Genomic DNA, 22,387 nt, shown 5'->3' with positions numbered 1-22,387 from the left:
TTTTTTATGGCATGAGTTTCATGAGTTGCAACTCATAAAAACGTATGCCATAAAAAATGAGAAAGAGGACGGGTCAGAAAAATAAAACTAGCCAAGATAAAGTTGTATCAACAGTATTTTTATTCTCTTTTTAAAATAGTTGGTTAATAATGATAAATTAAAATACCTTAAATGAGCATTGTTGTCACTCAGGCTTAAAATCCTGAGTGCTCAGTTTTGAATGTCTCCTAGACCTGTGGGGTGCGTCCAGACAGCAGACTTCTGTCGGAATAAGCTACACAATTTTCAGTCTAAGTCAAAAGAGCTTATGTCTACACAGCGCCAAATTTCAAAATAAGGCAGTATTCTAACAAATCCCTTAACTCTCATGGAACAAGGGTTACAGGGACACCAGACTAGCGCACCTGCTATTTCGAGAAATTGTGGGTGCTTTTAAGGATGCGACATTGCTATTTCAGGATACTTCAGGTATCTCGAAATAGCAACGCAGTATAGACATACACTTAGGAGTTAGAGGTCATGTCATGAATAGCTGTTAAATCTGACCCCTGTTCACCAGTATTCCCAATGTCTTAAGGCATTAATTATATTCAAGCAGATTATACACAGTGTAACATTTTATTCATTTGGGAGGCTGAACACAAGTCTGCTGTGTCTACATTGGTAAGATTTTGCACAAAAGCAGTTGCTTTTGTGCAAAATCTTGCCGCCTGTCTACACTGGCCGCGAGTATTTGCGCAAGAACGCTGACATCGTAATGTACAAAATCAGTGCTTCTTGTGCAAATACTCTGACGCTCCCGCTCAGGGATAAGCTCTCTTGCGCAAGTATTCTTGCGCAAGAGGCCAGTGTAGACAGCAATGTTAATTTCTTGGGCAATAAAGCCCGATGGGTTTTGCGCAAAAGCAAATCTTTTGCGCAAAGGCACATGCCAGTATAGACGCTCTCTTGCGCAAATGCTTTTAATAGAAAAACTCTTCCGTTAAAAGTATTTGCGCAAAATCATTCCAGTATAGACGCAGCCTTAGAGTTTCACTAGTTTCTAAAATGGTTTCTTCTACTCAGTGTATGCATTTTTGAGAGCGCTGTACTGCTAGAAATAAGTATGCATAGTCTGTTGCTGTGCAAATATACTATAGTGTTTAGAATGCACTAAGGAGTTTGGTTTGAGTGGCTGAATCTAAGTTCTAATCCTAAGTAACACGGACTTTCTCTGTGACTTTGGGGAACTCAATCATTCAGTTTCTCCCTCTGTAAAATACGATAATAATACTTACTTCATAAGGGCATTGTGAGGATTAATTAGTTAATGGCTGAATGCAGTTCTGAAGATAAGTACTGCTAAGTCGCCTTAATACTGTGAAACTCACAAGAGTCAGGTGGCTGTTAACCTTTTTGTCTTTCTTCAAAATATATTCTGTTATTAATGTAGATGAGCCATCATTTTCCCTGATTTTTTTCCCTCTGAATTGCTGCATAAGAGAACTTTCAGTACAGAGTGAAACCAGAATGATGAAGAATTAGACCTTGCACATCTTTGTCTGCAAGTGTTTTCCTAGGGGAAGAGGTAGGTAGTTATACTATGTTGCTATGTTGCCATCCAGATGAATCAAAACTCTTCCTAATTGCTAGAGAGCTTACTATACAGACTTTTTAAAAGGACTGCCTTCCTTCCTTCCTTCCTTCCTTCCTTCCTTCCTTCCTTCCTTCCTTCCTTCCTTCCTTCTATCAAAATGCAAGGTTTTCTTTTTGGAGGCATTAAAAAGCCAACAATGCCAAGCACATGTAAAACCGCCCGTAAAGATGGTGATAATTGCAGTGGTGAAAATTAGGCATGTAAAATCCTGTTTAATTGGTTAACTGGTTAAACATAATGTTAAGTGGGGAGCAGGTTGGGGGAGGGGAGCTCGCCACAGGCAGACACTTTTCTGGATGGCCCAAGCAGCCCCTGATTGAGGTGGGCCCTGCGGGACTGGAGCAGCCCCCTGCGAGCAGCAGGTGAGGAGCTGTTCCAGCTCCCATCGGTTAACTGGAACCAATAAACATCACCTGTTAAGGGTGACGCTTACTAGTTAACCAGTTAACTTTTCACATCCCCAGTGAAAATAACGATAATGGTTGCTGTTACAATGGCAACATTTGCTTTGTCACACAGCTACCAACTTAGTTCCTATTGTAAGGAAACGGGGAAACTGTTCTTCTCAGAGAGTACTCTATGGTTATTTTTGGCAAATGTTGACATTTTAATGGTGGCTCGTATGCCTTGTCCAAAATAATTAAAAAAAAATAATCATTCTTGTGTAATAAAAAAACACTTGATTTAAAAACGAAGCTACCCAAAATGAAAAGGCCCATTTCAAAATGCAGTACACCGAAATAATTTACGAGTGGATGAGCAATCTCATCTGTTTTAATTAAATCTTTCCTGTTAAATTAGAATAGTCACTCTGGTATCTAAGCACCCAGAAGAGCTTAAAGTTTAGCATTTCTAGTGATTTTGGAAGCTTTTGCCGTATGAGGAGGGAGAGTTGGAATACAAAATATTTTCAAAGACACAGAGCAAATGAAAATAAAATGAAATGCTTTCCTTGAGCCCCTCTGGTTTCAGGCTCTGGTGGCATTGCAGGTTGGTTAATGCAACAGTGTGGAGGTAGGAATTGATGGTGTCACAGTAGAACAGACTAGTTAAAATTTAAAGGGACCAAAAGCTAAACCTCAAAGGTGGAAAACGAATTCAGCCTATCGTGATATGTAGTTCGCTGGGTTTTTTTAAACAGAGGAGTCGAACTTAGAGCACAGAAGGGGTGAGGGATAGCTCAGTGATTTGAGCATTGGCCTGTTAAATCCAGAGTTGTGAGTTCAGTCCTTGAGGGGGGCCATTTAGGGATCTGGGGCAAATCTGTCAGGGATGGTACTTGGTCCTGCCATGAGGGTAGGGGACTGGACTCAATGACCTCTCAAGGTCCCTTCCAGCTCTATGAGATTGTTATATTTCCAAGTCCAGCCACTGACTTGATGAGTAATTGCTATTACCAAACCAACTGGGAGTCCTAGTCATGGGCAAAGATCTCTTTGCACCAGGAGCTGTACAGGCACAGACCAGAAAGATGGTCCCTGCCCCAAGGAGCTTACTGTCAAAGTACAAAATGGATGCTGATGCTATAAAGGAGAAGGACACAGAAAAAATGAGACCATACTATTTATTGTGATAGGCAGTGCGCTGCTGGTGTGATAAGAGAACTGTTGGCAAGTTTTTGTAGTCATGGTGACAAAAGAGAGCTCTGAGGAGAGATTTGAAGGTGAACAATGAGATCGCTTTGTGGATGTTCACAGGGGTCACCTTCCAAGTGTGTGGCTCAGCATGGAAGAAAAAATAAAGGTGTTCGTTTGAGAACGTAACACGTGTGCAGTGGAAAGATGACAGGTAGGGGCAAGGATAGTCTCTGAAGGGCCTTGAAAGTAAAGACATGCAGCTGGCGTGACAAGATAGAGCAAGGGTATGCCGTGGAAGGATGCAAAGAGAAGGATGGGCTAGGAGAACAATTTCTGTAGCAGTATTGTGAATGGACTGGGAGTGGGGCATGATTGCATTTGTCAAGGTCAGAAAGAAGGACGCTGAGGTAATTAAGCCTGGATGTGACGTTTAGCAGTGGGGGAGGGTGTAAAAAGCCTTGCCTTACGGATGTTAGGCAGAGAGAACCTGTGAGATTTAACTTCTCCTTGCCTCTGTTTCCCAATTTTTACATTGGGAACTGGAAGACTTACCCGGCATTGCCTGGGTCCTTCGGGGCGGGGAGGGGGTGGTGTAAGAGTCAGGGCAGGGCCTTGGGAATGTGGGGAGTCAGAGCAGGAGGCTGGGGCAGGAGTGTGTGAGTGAGGGTTTGGAGAGGAGGAGGGACTCAGAATAGGGGGTCCCATCCGCCAGGGGCCTTTTCTTGCCTCAGGTGCCTTTTCTTTCCCCCCACACTTTCCCCCAATGCCACCAGGGGCATTTTCTTTCTCCCTCCTCCAGCGCTGTGGCTGAGGGGGGAGGAGTTTGAGGCAGAGGGGTTAAATACTCAGTGTGCTGGCAGGCAAGGTAGTGGAGCCCTAGCCTTGCTGACCACACTCTTGGTGGTGCAGCTACCCCCAATGAACACAACAGAATAGCTCTTCCCTGCAGGCTCACTGCCCCCAGGGACCACTCTCAGTATTGCATCCCTCAGAACAGCCCAAGCCCTCAAAGTAAGTTACAAAATTAAAATGAAAAGAAAACATGTAGTGAGTTCTAATACACTAAATAGATTCTTACACCAATAAGATGTTCTTGTCTTGTCTTAGAGATTTTACCTTGATGGGGGTCCACAGCCCTCTTTTTCAGTGTGCCACACCAGCCAAAGACAAAGACTTGATAACACCCCCTTGTTTAAATAGTCTTTTCCATGAGGTGGGAATCTTTCATTCTCCATTCTCCATTCCATGGAAAAAATACCTGGTTCCTCCCTTTTCATGTTATGGGAAACAGTCCCTTTCCCAGCACTTGTGGTTGTCCTGGCACAAACAAACCCTGACCTTGCTTTAAGTTGGGAGAAGAGGAAGCTGTATTCCAAATTTGGTGGTCCTAACTCTAACTGTCTAGGAGGAATTCTTGAACAGACAGAGTCACAGACAGACACAGATGCACAAATCTCTAAAATGTATAGAGAGAAGATAATGCTTCCATATGGGAAGAAAATGTTCAAGATAAATATGTATTGTGAGGTGATTCCGGGTCCACAGCTGGAAGGAGAGATAGGAGTGCCAAGTGCAGTATTATTTTACCATCAGATCTTTGTGGTACAGATTATCTTTAGGAATTAGAGCCTTGCCGTCAGCTTTGAAAGGTTTTATACTGCGGCTCAAAGATGGGAAAGTTCTTTAGAAATGAGGATGTGACCTCTTTTGACCAGTACTCTAGGCATTCTTAGAGCCAATATATCTAATCTCTTTTTGTTGAAATGCTACTAAGATGAGACACTAGAAAGATGGTAGAGGATTAATTGCAAGTATAGTGGCATATTTCATATAGAAAAAGAGAAGAAATGTGCTTCTCTGGTTTGATAATATGCTCTGCTTTTGACCTTTTCAATATTCTTGACTCAAAATCATTTTTCTTTATTTTAAACAAGCAAGCAGTTTTTCTTCTTCCTCTGAACTGTGGTGATCTCAGCTGGTATGCGCCTCAAAGAGAATACTGCATGTACAGTACTCCTTTATCCCTTTGTCTCTTTACAGCTTCCACTTTAATCAAACTACGTACTGACTATCTTATTGTGGGTGAGATTCATATCACCAGAAGCAAAGAGATCATCCTGGAATTGGAGAAAGGATCTGGGACTTGAGTTTTTTACACTACATCGCCCTCACTATGTCCTTCAGGAAGTTGCTTTCCTGAGCTACAGCTTATCCATTAACAATGAGAAGTTCTGTGGCACCTTATAGACTAACCGATTTATAGGAGCATAAGCTTTCATGGGCAAAGACCCACTTCATCAGACGCATGTAGTGGAAATTCCAGAGGCAGATATAAGTATACAGGCACATGAAAAGAAGGGAGTACCAATCAAGAGGAAGGCCAGAGATAATTAGGTCAATTCAGTCAGGGAGGATGTGACCCACTTCTAGCAGCTGATGTGGAGGTGTGAACACCATGAGAGGAGAAACTGCTTTTGTAGTTGGCTAGTCATTCACAGTCATTGTTCAATAACAGATTTATAGACATTGTTCAATAACAGATCTTATCCATTGGCAAAATGGATCTAAGCACACATACATCCTGTGGATTTTGTAACTCTGAACTGATATGAATAAAGCAGCATGGGATCAAAGGACCATCTTTTATTAATTAATCAGATTAAAAGAATGCATTCTGCTCATCAAATACAGTATTCATATGAATTATTTGCATCCACTCTGCAGAGTTCTCAATATTCATGGAGTTAGGATGTGCTCCTCTTCATTTTGCTGATTCAATTCAAGATCTTGCTGCCTTTATGTTAAACCTTTAATAGTCTAGTCTGGGTATACATATTATACTGGGTGGAAACTACAGAAGAGGGCAGTACTAGATATGCATAATGCAATAACCCAAATTGAAATCTGGTCAGGACAGTGAACTTGGGGAAAGAGCCTTGGATTTTCTAATAATGACTTCAAGTGGTCATAACCTCTGTTTCTACTTCTGTCCTTTGAAAGATGCCCCACAGTAGCACTATTAGCTATGTTTACATGAAACAAATCCCAGTCTTAGTTTATTTGCCGCATGTACCAGCCTCTTTTTTTATAAAGTGTCCAAAATGTTCAAGTTGCCAGAATAACAGCAGCACCTGTTCCTCAGTGAAATACCTTCCAGGTTTGTAAGGCTTTGCAAAGTGGCTCTGTGATCCTTTTGCAAACACGAGGGTTGAAGGTTGCACAAGTACTGTAATTGGTAACCAGCTAGCATGACCTATTCACCCTGGAATTTTTAACATTCAAGTAAAAAAAAATTTTTTTTAAACCCTCAAACTTCTCACTAGAGTTACTGCTAAAATGTCAAAGCTGACAAACGTGTTAGCTGGAAAATTTAGTACAGTATCAAAACGTGTACATTTCATATGGTTTCAAACTGTATATCTAAAAGAGAACTGTTCACATTCTTGTAATTACATTTTGTGCACCTCGATATGGTTGTTACTGATTGATAGATGAGTAATCAAAATGGCATAGTTTCAAAGTCTAATATTATGGGCTCTGTCTGGGCAGAAACCATTGCTTTATACTGTTGTCACTATTAATGCTCACTGTGATGGTACAAACGTAGAATTGTAACAGTGTCACTGTCATGTTGGAGTTACTCAGCTTTGGGCAACTTAGGCTAGTGGGCGCATAAGTAGCCTTCCTTCATCTCAGTGGGATGCAAGACTGTCATAAAAAAGATGGGTCTCTTGGGAGAGGGCAGTTTCGCTAACTCCCTTGTGTACCAAGAATTTGCGGGGCGTGCCAGTTGGACCAGAGCAGTGCTTTGATTGGATGCAGAGGGAGCACATGATGTATGCAGTCGGCATTGACTTCACTTCGTTCCCATGCTTTACATGAGTATTGCTTTAGTAATAATGATGAGGTGGGGTGGGGGGTGGGGGGAAACTATGGAGCTGGAAACCAGCAGAATCTGGCAACCCTGCGTGTTGACCACAGAAATCAAAATGTCTGATGGGCCACACACAGAATCCTGATGGGCAACAGGTTGCCCAACACTGGGCTAAATGGAAGCTGGTTAGTATATTTTCTATTCTCTGTAAGTATCAGTGATGCCATGATTTTTTCTTAGACTTGTAAAACTCTGTTCCTCCGAAACAACTAACAAGACCAAGAGAAAATGTATCACAAAAAGTATATCAAAGAGGCATTTGATTTGATTCTCAGTTAGTCAGTCAAGCAAGTATATGTGAAAAGAACAGTCCATCACAGAGGATGGCCACTAGAGATCTCCACACAAATTACAGTACCTGCATAAAAAGGCAATGTAAATAAACAACACTGAGATGTTCTGCTTGGCTTGTTTGTCGAAGTAGCTGTCATCCTGTGCATGCACATAATCCAAGGTTATCCAAAGCGATTGTCTCCTTTATTTAAAGATTGCGTTCCTCCTGTCAGTGTTGAGGTGAGACAACTAAGGATAGTTTTGGTAACCTTGATTTCTGTTTCATAACATGTTTGGAAAGTGTCTGTTCCTGATAATCAAATCCTGCAAGCTGAGAGGCAGAAGAACCCAGGAAACTAGCATCTCCGCACTCGAGGCATACTTTAAACCTCTCCGTGGTAGGGCTGTAAAAATTTTTAAAAACCACTAACCATGTACCGATTGAAATTCAATAAATTACACTGTTAAATGCTCTGCAGGCTGCTGGCAGCCCCTCAGGGAGTTTAATCAGTAAGGTTAACCAATAAGCTAATATTATCGGTTAACTGGTGGTTAAACATTCACATCCCTACTTTGTGGAGGTGGCATATTGGTAAATGCAAGTATGCTGCTTTGGAAAACCTCATTCAGTAATTTGGTATACAGGGCTTGATGGGATTAATGGGTTGTTAGGATTAGATAAAAAATGAAATAATGGATGTTGAACACTCATGAGGTTTCTCAAAGTACAAGTTACCTCTGAAAATGAAAAGGGGATGGATTTGACAGGGGAGGCAAAGAAAATCCACTGTCCACAAAATGTAGTCACAAGGGTCTAGAGGAATTAAGCACCCAACTCCCTTAGGCTTTCTTGAGCATCCTAACCTCCCTTTTGTGTCAAGAGCCAGGAATATCTAGTGACAAACACCACTGCAAGCACAGGGCATTAGTAAATTATTCCAGCCCTCATGCTTTCTGCATCCATTTTGTGCTGTGGAGCATAAAGCAAAAAGGTATGTCACCAAATTAGAAACCAGGCTTGTGCATGATGAATTATAATCCTAATACCGTTACGTAAGTGACTCTAGCCAGAGAGAGAGAGAGTGCAAAAGGTGATAGAATCGTATGTGATACCTAAATACATACTCAGCTGTTTGGTGGGAGTTACATTGTTTGCTTGTAATTGAAAAGCAAAGTCACAGTTCCCAGGTGAAAAGATTATTCTGAACGCTGGTTAATAGTTTGTTCAGAGTTTATGAAAGAAATTATAGTAGATGAATCTCCTCATAAATGTTTGTATCCTCTCTTGTTCTCCTTTATTAATTTACCTCAGTTTTTGGTCTAAGTAATCAGAAAGGTATTTGAAGCAGAAGCCTGTGTCCCTGCAGAACTGTTAACGCTGCAGCATAGAACCAGTGAGAAGCACACAGAAGTGATATTAGAACAGAACAGTCTTCTCAAAATGCTGCTTCCTAAATGAATGTCTTTGAGGTGTTCTGAACTATTGGAATGGAACACTAAGTAGCTTCTTGGTTATAAATGTAATAAACAAAACTGAATATTAATACAAAACTTTGACAACCCAGTCAAAAGTTTGCCTATTTCTCTCCACTAAGTCATTTATGAAGTAGACTCTATAAGGGCAGACAAACAAGTGATGCCGGTGGGAGATGTGGATTTACACACACATCTGAGTGCTTTGGGCATGAAAAGGCCTACAGCAGGGATAGTCAATAGCAGGGATGTAAAATCCTGTTGAATTAGTTAACCAATTAAAACATTAAGTTTAACCAGTTAACTGATTAAATGGAGGCGGGGGAGAGGGGAAGAGGGGGAGGGTTGGAGCAACCTCCCCACCCATCACAGCTGGGCTGGAGTGGCACCTCAGGCCGGATGGGGCAGGGGAGGGATAGCTGATGGCCATTCCCCTCACCCTCCCCTCACTACTGCTTCAGCCCTGTGCAAGATCTCCAACTCCTTGCCTGTGAGCCTGCTGGGCTACAAACTGGCCATCCTCCCACCTTGCTGTTTCCCCTCACCTCCCCCACCCACACACACTTGAGGCTGCATTAGCCCTCTGCCTAGCCTGGTGGGGTGCTGCTCCCAGGTAGTGATTAACCATTACCCAGTAAGCATTGCCTATTCACTTTCCTAGTCAATATGTAGATCAGGAGCCAAATCCAGACCACCAGATGCATTTGAACGGACCACAAAGTCTTTTTATTTACTTACTGTCATTATTGTCGTGTTTGTATTTTCTCTAGGCAAGGTCCAAAGAAATTTGGACCTTGATGAAAAATACATTTAAGAATAGCGTTGATGCAGAGCTCTTCTTTGAGCATCCATGACATGGGGTACTATATTATGTAAACACAACAGTAATTGGCTAACTACATACCCTGCACTAAAGAGAGTCGAATTCACAATAGTTGCTTTGACCTTTTTTAAAGGGAAGCCCACCCAGTCAAGATAATTTGAGATTATGTAGTATTTCTGAGGGAAGGACCACAAAACTCCTAGCAACTTTAACACATAGAGATTCCCAAGAACCCCTGAGAGTTGGGAAATTGTGTTCCAGAATGATAGTATTTTACCCATACAGTGGGCCTGTGGCAAATCTGGGACTAGAATTCAGGCCTCTCAATTCAAAATCCAGTGCTTTAGCCACAAGGCTATTCCTCTTTTTCAGGAGCCCTAGAGTGAGAATATGTGAAATATTTTAGCTAGCAGACGTTAGTTTTTCACATATACACAAGAGAGCCTATCACAGATTAGCATTCATTTGAAACACTTCTGCGGAATTGAGAGGATTCACGCTTTACATCAAAAAAGAACTCAAACTAGCTCTTATCTATACAGAAATCTTGCACCGATTTAACTAATTCGGTAGAAAAGCTAAGGCTAGCCCTACACTGGAGGGGGGAGGGGGAAAGTCAGCTTAAGGTTTGCAATTTCAGCTATGTAAATAACATAGTTGGAGCTGACATACTTTAAGATGAGCTTGGTGCTGTCGCCACAGCAGGAGGTCAATGGGAGAAACACTCCCATCATAGAATCATAGAACACTGGAACAGGAAGGGACCTCGAGAGGTCATCGAGTCCAGTCCTCTGCCCTCACGGCAGGACCCAGTACCATCTAGACCAGTGGTCCCCAACCTTTATGGGCTCCCGGACGCCCGGGGGTGGGGCCACACACGTGCCGGGCGCCCGGGGGCGGGGCCACACTCGCGCCGGGCGCCCGGGGGCGGGGCCGCGTGTCCTGGGGCAAGCCAGGGCCGGGGCTGCCCGAGCCCCTTGTGCCATGGGCCCGGGGCTGGCGCTGCCGCCCGAGCTGCGTGCCTGGGGCCGGCACCGGCGCCGCGCGCCCACATGTGCCCCGGGGCTGGGGCCGCCTGAGCGCCGCACACCAGGCACCGGTGAGTGTCGCGCGCTTGGGGCCGGCGCCTCCAGTGCGCCGGGGGCGGGGCCAGCCCGGGATGTCGGCGGGCGCCTACAAATGCCCCGGCGGGTGCCATGGCGCCCGCGGGCACCGCGTTGGGGACCACTGATCTAGACCATCCCTGAGAGATATGTCTATCTAACCTGCTCTTAAATATCTCAAAAGATGGAGATTCTATGGCCTCTCTAGGCAACTTATTCCAGTGTTTAACCACCCTGACAGTTAGGAAGTTTTTCCAAATGTCCAACCTAAACCTCCCTTGCTGCAGTTTATCGACTTCCCTTACTCCTTGCCAAGAACAAGGCATACTCCTTGCCAAGATCAACGGGATCAAAACCCTCAGATTTTGATTTAGCAGGTCTTTACTAGACCCACTAAATCAAACCCCAGAAGACAGATCGCTAGAGTGTCGATCCTCTGGTAAGTGGAGATGTGGCCTCATTTACTTAAATTGGTGTAACCATCACATGTGGAAGCAATTATGCCCAGCTAAATATATTTATGCTGGTATAGATTTTAAATTCACCAAGACTAGCTACACCAGAATGAAGGTAATTATACCAGCACAACTACATCCACATTAGAGAACTAAATCTGCTTTTCAATCAAATTAATTAAATTGGTATACAAAGTGTATAGACAGAGCACGATACTTTAATCAATTGTTTCAGCAATGGAATCCTTGCATTGTAGGTTCCTGCTCATGTTAATTTTCTTTGCCTCCACAGTGGGAGCGCCTTTGGTTCGTAATCCTCACCTTCACTTTCTTCCTGACCCTCATCTGGTTTTATTTCTGGTGGGAAGTTCACAATGACTACAATGAAATCAACTGGTGAGTAGAGAGTTTCTGGGGGGAGCAACACATGCCAATTTGTATGTTCTTGAGGTGTATCATGTCTCTATTGTGTCTGTGTGTTTTGTTCATTTTATTTAAGAGACTTCTTATATTAACAATTTGATAAGTTCTGCATTCATCTGGTAGAATCATTAACTCTAATTAATAGGTAGTGGGGTCTGAATAAATTGAGAACATCTCTGTCTATACCAGTGATTCTCAAACTTGTGTGGTGGTGGTGCGGTGAGCAAGATCACATAAGTACAGATATCATTTTTTTCTAAATCAACCATGCAACTCTCACTAAATATTAAAAACAGTAAGGCAATAATTCCAACAGAGCCAACAATCAATTGTGATAAGAGCAAAAACAAAGATGTGATTGTGGCCAATGATTGCAACTAAATATGCACACCCCATTGCAGCAAATGGATTAACGTACAGATAGCAACGGCTTTGTCTAATGCTCTGCAAACTTAACAGAACTCCATGAAAACGCACAGCACCCTCTAGAGTCCAATGCATAGCACCATCTGAGGATCTGATGTGTCTGGAGGAACCCATTTGGCTGTTTAGTCATTGCTGTGGGTAAAATGTGCAGTGTGGTTTCTTTCCAAAGCTTCTCATGCAACACTCTTCTCCCCTCTCAGAATACATTTTCTACCAACCTCCTTTTGAGAACTTCTGGTCTACACTGATAGATGTACTGATATATACTTGTGTAGATTTTTAGCCATGTGCTGTGCAGTTTCAGATGGGTGTGCTCCGTAGTAAACTTGGTAAATAAAGCTGGAACTCAAGTTGTTGAAGCCGGTTTATATCTCTAGTTAGTAATTTTGTTTAACCAATGCCAGTTGTGTAAAGGAGGTATTGTGATAGCTCCTTGCTTCCATAAAAATTTTTTAAAAACGGCGAATAGTCCTGCAGCACCTTAGAGACTAACAAAAAATGTAGATGGCATCACGAGCTTTCCAGGGCACAACCCACTTCTTCAGATGTAAGGCCCCAGATGGAATCTATGTTGGCTGTTCTAGTTGCCATTATGCTTTATTTTTTCTAGTTCTGGCTTCTGTTCCTTACGCTGATCCTCGCAGATACAAAAAATTAAAACCAAATTAAAAAATTGCAGCACATTTTTGTCTAGGTTCAAACTCCTCTCCTCACTCTAGAGGCTAAAGGAGGCCACCAAATAAAAATATTTATACACGAGCCATGTACACACAAAGTCAGCATACTCTGATTCATCTCTAGTTTTTTTATCCATAGTCTAACAGCTGCCTCTTGTCCTAAGGCACACCCCCTCTCCCTGCTCACACTTCTTCCCTCTCTCCCCCTGTGAGTCAATGCTCTTCCCTTCTCTCTCATCCTCCATAGGACAATTCGGGGCAGCCGCCATGGGTTCTGTGATATGGGGAGTCCTGTGGAGCCCAGGATGGCCTGGAGGGTTATGGAGGGAGAGGGGAAGGGAAAGAGCTGGCACTGGCAGCAAAGGCTGGGCCTTCTCCCAAACTCAGCAGCGGTGATGACCCGCTGCCTCCCCTGCCCACAGTAAACAGTATATCTTTCCCCTCTGCCAGTCCTCAGTTTGGTAGGCTCCTTGTGCCAGTCTTGTCCTTTCCCTCCTTCCTAGTCCCGCTGTTGTTCCCTTTGCATTTAGATCAGATGGCTTCCTTCTTCAGGCTGCAGCCAGGGCACCGAGAGCAGAGGAAAGTGGTATGGCTGCTCTTAGTCCTGGTGCCTGGCCTAATCCTGGCCTGGGCAGCCATTACCATGAAAGCTCTTCCTAGCCCCTGTAGCCCTGGGCAGGAGGATGCTCCATTGCTGTGTGGGGATGACATGTGCACAGTGAGGTCAGCACTAGGTTCTGGGTGGGGATGGAACACGGTGGTTAAGGCAGGATCACTTTAGCGATTTTTGCCTACTAAAAAGTCCCACATGTGAACTTTGATTCCCTTTCACTCTCCTCTTCCGAAAGCCTTTATAACTTATCCAAAAGGCGCACATCCCTGACACACAAGCCACCCCGCTACCGAAACTCCAATCCCTGTCCTACAGCATGGGGGCGCTAGAATGTTTCAGAGAGAAAAATTAACAGAATTTTTTAACCAGTGCAGAACATTCCTTCCTTCCCCCCTCCCCCACCTTAGCCTGGTTCTCAGAAACAGTAGAACTATGCCTGCCTGTCTGTCTGTCGATCATCCTGGGTTTAGGGTTGTCAGATGGGTTAACCGAAAATACTGACTCTTCCCCCCCCCCCCCCCCAAAAATGGAGAAAAAAATTCTGTTGGGGGGGGAAGGGGAGGAGACTAAAGTTGTTGAGCAAAAAAAAAGGACCCCAAGAGTTATTAAGCAAATAAATAAAATAGCATCAAAACAGGATGGCCCCTTTAAGTGCATGCAGAGTCATCAGGAAGAGGAGAGGTTGAGCACTAAGACCCAGGGAAGGCATTACTTCTCCTTGCTCAGGTCTTTAGGCTTTTTACTGTAATCCAGGGGCGGATATAGGGCAGGACGAACGGGGCGGCCGCCCGGTCCCCACGCTTCAGAAAGCCCCACGCATGCGCCGTGACGTCACTGTGCATGCGCCGTGGCAAAGGAGGGGCCCTGCGGAATTATGCTGCCCGGGGCCCCGCAAAACAGTCATCTGCCCCTGCTGTAGTCCATCTTGTTTTCTTGGTCGAGCCAGAAGGGAGCTTCCCTGCAGAGCCAGGAAAGCCGGGGGTCCGGAGGCAGGGGTGTCAGGGGCCCGGGGCTGGGCCCAGTTGCTGAGTGTGTCGCAGAGTTGTCAGGTGTCCGGTATTTTCACCTCCTGGCAGAGAAAAAATCAGAAAATACCGGACATTTTAGGTGTCCGGTATTTTCTGATTTTTTTACCAGACAGGAGGCGAAAATACCGGACTATCCGGGTCAATGCCGGACACCTGGCAACCCTGCCTGGGTTAGAGATCCAGCACCCACACAGGTAAAATTTTGCAAAATTATAAGCAACTCAAAGAGGGCCATTTTATGCAAAGGTCAGGCAACCTTACTCAGCCTACCTATAATAAAACTGAATTTCTTGCAGAATGTCTTAGCAATTTTCTAAAATGTTTTAAAGCAAAGCCCCAGCTACTGCCAGTGAAATCACTTCAGCAATCATCTTCTTGTCAAAGACAATGTTCTGATTCTATTTAAAATGCAAGTGGTAGTTGATCCCATAAATAAATTGCCTGTTGGGATGCTGAAGTTGTGTGAATGAGTGTTCAAAAAACTTAATGACGTGAGCAATTTTCTGCCAGGAAGGATGAATATAAGAGAGGGCTGTCTCTAAATAAATTCATGTTTTCAGCAGTGAGATTACAGTGCTCCTGGGGATGTGTTTGGGGGAAACTTATATCCTGTCATCTCATTTGACAGTTTTATTGAGCATGGCCTGTCCATTCTCATCAACATTTAGAGAGGAACATGTTTATCTGGGATGTTTTATACCCTTGAGTAACTTGACATTGGGGGCTGGGGAGAATAACTTAAAAGTGCTAAAGAGAAATTTGATCCAAGATTAAGGTACCATGATGAGGTGTCGTTTAGGCACTTAGCATCAATCTTCTATGGGACTTTTGTCACTCATGGCAGTGGCACTTCATTTTCTTCCCTGTGTTTCTCCTTTCCATGGTTTCCTCTTGTTGCTTGCTTACCATGCAGACAAGTGTTGTTCCCTTGTGCTCCCCCATCTGTATCTACCTGTTTGTGGTATTTTACAAACTGTTTGGGGGCAGGCACCATCTTTTTGTCCTGTGTTGTACAGCGCCTGGCACCATAGGGTCCTAGACTAGTACTAAGGCTCCCATGTTCTATCATGAGATGACTCTTAAAAATTATCCAGAATCCAAATGTTCACCCAAATACCTGACATGGCTTAGCTGCTGATGTTCTGGGCTTTCTTTAATTATTTTTGTTTTACCTGAAGAAAAAGTGCAGCTGAAGGTCAGGGTTTAAATTTCCCTTAAGACTCCAATATTTTTTCTTTGGCCATCCTATATCAAATGTACAATTTTCTCTCTCTGCTTTTTTGAAAGCCCCTATTCCACTGCTCCACTTCTCTCGCTATGTCTACACAGGGCAAATCCTTCTTCCTTCCCACCCCCTGAAGAAAAAAATCATCAGAGCATCTCATAGCCCAGGTCAAATGACTCTGACGTAAGAGGTTCATGTTGTGGGGTGAAAAATAGCAGTGTAGGCACTTGGGCTTCTGGAGTTTAGGCTCTGGAACCCGGTGAACCCAAACATTTACACAGCCTTTTTCAGCTCTGCAGCACAGATCCGAGTCAGCTGACTTGGGTTCTGACACTTGCCTTGAGTGGGGACAGGGAGTGCAGTGTTCTCTGTGTGAATGCACTGAGAGAACTCGCAAGGGCGTCTTTCAGCAACACTTTCGCCTTTCATAGCAAAGAATGCAAAGAGAATGTTTAAGACTTGTTTCAAAGCTTCCCTGGAGCTTTTAAAATCTGATGACCCTTTAAAGACAGTCAAAGCCCATGTAAAACTCTTGCCACAAAACTCAGACAGCACACAACTCATTTGGTTTCAGATTCACAATGGAGTTTGAAATCAAAGTAGGGTTGCCTAGGTTCTGAGCAAACCTGGGCTGCTGGAGAGTTGTGCCAGGTCTCTGGAAGAAGCCAGAAGAAACCTGAACTGTTCAACTGAGCTGCTCCTGGAGTTTAGGCCTGAAGCAGTACAGATCCCTAAATAAACCTCTACCAAGGTCAGATGCTGAGTTTGCTTTCAATAAAGAATGCAATATTGCATCTATAAAGCAGCTGGATAAATTGAAGCATAGAGTTGCAATTGACTTGCTTGCCTAAAGCCACCCATTGTCTCAGTGGCAGAATTGAGAATAGATCTAAGTCTGGGGGATTTGATAGCAGCCTTCAACTTCCTGAAGGGAGGTTATAAAAAGGATGGAGAAAGGCTGTTCACAGTAGTGACAGATGGCAGAACAAAGAGCAATGGTCTCAAGTTACAGTGGGGGAGGTCCAGGTTGGATATTAGGGAAAACTATTTCACTAGGAGGGTGGGGAAGTACTGGAATGAGTTACCTAGGGAGATAGTGGAATCTCCATCCCTAGAGGTTTTTAAGTCTTGGCTTGACAAAGTCCTGGCTGGGATGATTTAGTTGGGAATGGTCCTACTTTGGGTAGGGGCTGGACTTGATGACCTCTTGAGGTCTCCTCCAGCTCTGTGGTTCTATGATTCTAAGACCTAGCTCAAACCACTAGTCAATATTGCGTGCATAGCATCCTTTTTTCCTTCTAATGTTAGTCTGTAGATTCCAATGAAGAATTCTGACCTTTGTGGATTCACATTGCTGCTGGTGACTCCAACTCGGTATGAGGGAATGTGTCCATCTGCTTTGTACTGCCTGCAGGCCTTCTGGCAGCTGAAGCATATTGGACACTGGCCAATAGGGTATGGGTTATGTCACTCTCTAGTTTGCAATGGTGCCCGCTAGTGCCTCATGGTGTTCATCCTCCTAGCTTTATTCCATTATAAAATACAAAACGAAAGCCCTAGAGGAAGTGTAGGAAAGGAGGTCTTGTTTGGGTCTGTATCACAGATGGAGTTTGCTCATGTTAGGCCAGCAGAGAGAGAAGTGAACATTTTGCTTAGGCTGAAATGTTCAGAAGTGGCTGATGATTTGGATGTTGGCACCCACCTTGTGATGCCGAGTGCACACAGGTCTGTTGACATACAGTTGTGGGTGCGCTGCTCCTCTTTCCAAAAAGGGGAGATCCCCAAAATCATGGGCTGTGTTTGAAAAAGGCGGGCATTGCGTGGTCTAAATCTGGGTGGGTCTGGGAACTGGGAACTCCTGAGTCTGACTCCCAGCGTTAACGTTGCTGTCTCTTGCCATCAGGAGTAAGTTGCTTTCTTTCTCTGCTTCTCTATTTCCATCAGTAAAACAGAGATAATATTTCACAGGGGTAGAGAAGAGATTAGTAGTAAGATGAAAAATGTGCAATTGAGAAAAGCGATCATTTATCCCATATTGATATGCTGATATGAGTGTGACGGGTTCGATCACAGAGATCCCCTTGGGGCAGTCACCCGATGTGCTGATCATGCCACTGAGCCCAGCTACCTGCCCTGTGGGGCACCCCACCACCTGGTCTTGCTGGACCTGAAGCTCTGGTCTCCCCCAGCCAAGGCACAGAGTTGAGATAACAGCCCCTGAGCATAGCAACACAGATGCTGGACCAGCTCTGGGAGGCCTCAGCTATTAGGCCGTTGATGGCATTCAGGAATGTAACCCTCAAAGGGGACCAAAACCCCAAATAAATCCATCTTAGTCTGTATAAAAGTCTTACCCAGAGAAAGCTCAGTTCACTCTCTTCATCAGTGAAAGAGAGGGATGTGCAGCTGTAGCTTCCCCCACCCAGGTAACAGTTATTTACATTGTGCTTGATAATAAACAAAAGTGCTGTTATTAAGTATAAATTATGATTTAAGTGACTGTAAGTGATAAAACAGATTAAAGTAAGTTACTAAGCAAAAAAGAAAGAAGCAGGCCAGCTATGTCTAATACACTAAGAAACCTGTCACATGCAAATTCCTACCCCAACATTAACAAGATGTCCGGTGACACTTTAAAGACGAATAGATTTATTAGAGTGTTTGTTAGTCTTAGTGCCACTGGACTCCTTGTTGATTTTGCTGATACACACTAATACAACTACCTCTCTGATACCCCAACATTAATTCTAATAGTCTTTTTCACAAGCTAGGCAGACTCTTACCTTGGGCCCAATCCTCCCCCAATTCAGTCTTAGACATTTCCAGCAGGCATCTTGGGAGGTAAGTTCAGGTCTCCGGGCATCTGGACATTGCACCTATTGTTTGATTTCCCACCTTTATACCCCCTTTGACTGAAGTGGGAATTCTTTGTGTTCAGTTCAAACTTTTCTCACCTTGAGTGGAAAAGTATAAGATCCGAAATGGGTTTCAGCATTAGCCTCATGTTCTGGCAGGACCAATCACTGTTTGTGCTTACAGGAAAAATAAAGCCATTTACTGATTGTTGCCTTGAGCACTGGGCCATTAAGTCCTTAAGCATCACTAATGGCTGTCACTAAAAAGTCTAGATTAATAAGCAGGTTTACACTTCATATTTATAATTTCTCACACAAGACTGAGGCACACAAGAAAGGGATCTAGGGGTCATAGTGGACCACAGGTTGAATATGAGTCAACAGTGTGATGCTGTTGTAAAAAAAGCAAATATGATTCTAGGTTGTATCAACAGGTGTGTTGTAAGCAAAACTCGTGAAGTCATTCTGCCGCTCTACTCTGCACTAGTTAGGCCTCAGCTGGAGTACTGTGTCCAGTTCTGGGCGCCACATTTCAAGAAAGATGTGGAGAAATTGGAAAGGGTACAGAGAAGAGCGACAAGAATGATTAAAGGTCTAGAGAACATGACCTATGAAGCCAGGCTTCATGAACTGGGCTTGTTTAGTTTGGAAAAAAGAAGATTAAGGGGGGACATGATAGCGGTTTTCAAATATCTAAAAGGGTGTCACAAGGAGGAAGGCGAAAATTTGTTCCTCTTGGTTTCTGAGGACAGGACAAGGAGTAATGGGCTTAAAGTGCAGCAGGGGAGGTTTAGATTGGACATTAGGAAAAAATTCCTAACTGTCAGGGTGGTCAAATATTGGAATAAATTGCCAAGGGAGGTGGTGGAATCTCCCTCTCTGGAGATATTTAAGAACAGGTTAGATAGACATCTGTCAGGGATGGTGTAGGTGGAGCTTGGTCCTGCCTTGAGGGCGGGGGGCTGGACTCGATGACCTCTCGAGGTCCCTTCCAGTCCTATTATTCTATGATTCTATGATTCTATGATTCACAGAAATGGAATATACACATTCCGCAGATTGTAACTTTAAAAATGGTATGTTTCATGATGCATTTTGCCTAAAGCATTTTTGAGTTATGCATATACATATTAATAAGCCAATTTTTATAAAGCATGGAGGGACAGCTGTGACAGTGATAGACATACCTGCTCCCAGTCCTTCCTCTCTCTGTGTGTGTGTGTGTGTGTGTGGCACCCAGCTTAATGGAGCATCAGTACTTACTGTAGCATCTGAAGAGATTGGAGTTATGCCATGTCTTCCCGCCTCACCCACTTCAGCCTTAATTAGAGCAAAATTCTCAGGAGACTGGGCTGTGTGGAATTGGATGATCTGAATTAATTAACATATGAAGTGCAGCCCTTGGTGTTGCGAAAGTTTGGATGCCCCATTATAAAAGCTCCTGGGAAGGCTGCTATGATCATAGTGTGTCCTGTAGGAAAGTGTTGCATATTAAAATTTAATTTTAATGGAACCCATGGTTCCAGTCTGAGGCTCAGGAGCCCTGAGTGAGCAGATGACATTGGGAAACAATTTCCCACATATAGTAAGAGTAGCTCTGGAAGATGCTAACTGGACTGGAAATAGCAGCAGATATCTGTATATCCATTAAGCCACTCAAACATTAGTTTGATGTTAAAAACGGGCCAGTTGCTTGGTATGTACCAGACCCCAATTAGCCACCTGCTTTGGGATGCATTCAAGTCCTGACATCAGTGGCGTACGGAAAAAGCACTGTCTTAAAAATAGCCTAAAATTCTATGAAAGTAATAGGAAAGAGGATAATAACTCCGCGTGAGGCCTTAATTACTGCAAGGCTGAGCCCGGGGATGGAGGAAATGTCACTTTCCAAGGGATAATGCGCTGGTTTTTGTAGCACAGATGTTTGTGATGTCACAAAACACGCTGGGGGTAAAAAAGGTGCCCAGCCAAGTGGCATGGAGGAGAAGCAGAAGCACCTGTGTCATAAAGGCAGACACACTTGCATTCAGATGTGGGGCAGCGTGAACGAGGCTCCTTTTTAAAGCTTGCCTCTGCTGTAGTGCCTACAAGCCAACGAGAGATAATAACCTTCCTCCACCTCTGCACCCTCTCTCTGTGCCCTGTCTGTGTTTCATTCAGCACTCCTCCTGTGGCAATCTCGATGGTAAATTCCTTAAAGCGGGGGTTGACTTCAGAGAGTACAATGGGCCCTGATCCCTGGTTGGGGCCCTTATTCAGTATTTGTAAAGTCTCCGTGCTGTGGTGTGGTCAGTGGCCATTTACAGTGCCTGCCATCTCTCACACAGGCAGTGCCACTCACCCTTTTCAACTTGGCCCAATTAGCGTGAAAGGAAAATACTAATAGTGATAAAATACACGCATACACCCAATTGCATTCTGCCTAGCCAAAACACACCTGGAATTTCAAATGGATACATTAGTCTTCATTTCCTGACCCAGACTGTTGCATAGTATTGCCGAGTGCTGGTAATCAGCTGCCACCGCTCACCTGAGAGGTAGATACAGTTCACAGATCAGTGTGGTAATTCCTGTGAATAGCTTCTGTATTCTATTAAGAGGCCAGCCCTGAACAAATTTCCCCAGGTGAGCAATCCCACTGATTTTAAACTATGGATATGAAGGACTAGTCGGGCTCCCCGCGGCATTTCAAAGCAGCAGCGTCACGTGGAGCCCGGGAGCCGGGATACTGGACTTCATGTGGCGCTGCCACTTTGAAACTCCGCCATAGCGTTTCAAACTGGCAGTGCTGCACAGAGTCTGGAGTCAGCTGGGGAGTCCCCAGCTAACCCTGGGATTCAGCTCTTTCACCTTCGAAATGTAGCAACAGCCTCACTTAAAAGGCGGAGGCATCCTATCGAATAGTCGATGCAAAAATGCATCGACTATTCGATTAGTCAATTTCTCAATACTTAAAATCCTTATTTTAAACAGGCTATTCATGTGAATACTGTGATTCATGCAGGCAGATGTGTGCAGGACTCGGTCCTAAACTTGACAATAGTTATGGAATCCTTTGGGAATTAACTGTACAGGCAGTCCCCGACTTACGTCGGATCCGCACTTACGAACGGGGCTTTCTCGCCCCGGAGGTTGAGGTGGCGGATTGCTACCTGCGAGCTCCGGGGCGAGAGAGCCCCGTTCGTAAGCTGCTCCGGTGCCCCTGGTCTGCTGGAGACCGTCTCCAGCAGACCAGGGGCACCGGGCGGGTTCCCGCGCTTCTGAGGCTTTGCCAGAGCAAAGCCTCAGAGGCGCGGGACCCCCCCGCGGCTGCGGCTTCAGTCCCGGTGCCTGCGGCTCTGCTCCCCGTGTCCCTGGTCTGCTGGGGGGGGGGGAGGGGGGCGCAGCTAGTGTGCCCCCCCCCCCCAACAGACCAGGCTTTTGTTTTGGACCCTGGGGCAGAGCAGCTGGGGCGCTGCCGATTGGTCCTGCAGCGCCGCTCTGGGCACTACTGGACCAACCCGGCAGCACCCCAGCTGCTCTGCCCCAGGTCCTGATTCAGCTGCTGCTGGTCAGTTTCAGCAGCGGCTGAATCAGGACGCCTGGGGCAGAGCAGATGGGGTGCTGCTGGGTTGGTCCAGTAGCACCGAGGAGCGGCGCTACTGGAGCAACCCAGCAGCACCCCAGCTGCTCTGCCCCAGGCGTCCCCAAGTCAGCTTCTGCTGAAACTGACCAGCGCTGACTACAGGAAGCCCGAGGCAGAGTTGCTCTGCCCCAGGCTTCCTGGAATCAGCTGCTGATCAGTTTCAGCAGCAGCTGACTTGGGGACGCCTGGGGTTCTTAAGTTGATTCTGTATGTAAGTCAGAACTGGCGGTCAGTTTCAGCA

General features: G+C 44.7%; 1 protein-coding gene across 1 annotated transcript in view; it reads left to right on the top strand.

The window, feature by feature from the left end:
- The window catches only part of GDPD5 (glycerophosphodiester phosphodiesterase domain containing 5), a 348,323-nt gene that overhangs the window by 232,969 nt on the left and 92,967 nt on the right, over nucleotides 1–22,387 (top strand). Inside the window, exon 4 of the mRNA XM_075919541.2 lies at nucleotides 11,567–11,670. Within this exon, the coding sequence (XP_075775656.2) occupies nucleotides 11,567–11,670 (104 nt within the window). The remainder of the gene's footprint in view (nucleotides 1–11,566; nucleotides 11,671–22,387) is intronic.

This window comes from Pelodiscus sinensis, chromosome 1, assembly GCF_052426305.1.
Source record: "Pelodiscus sinensis isolate ZL-2025 chromosome 1, ASM5242630v1, whole genome shotgun sequence".
Classification (NCBI taxonomy): domain Eukaryota; kingdom Metazoa; phylum Chordata; order Testudines; family Trionychidae; genus Pelodiscus; species Pelodiscus sinensis.
This window is presented reverse-complemented; position numbering and strand designations above follow the sequence as displayed.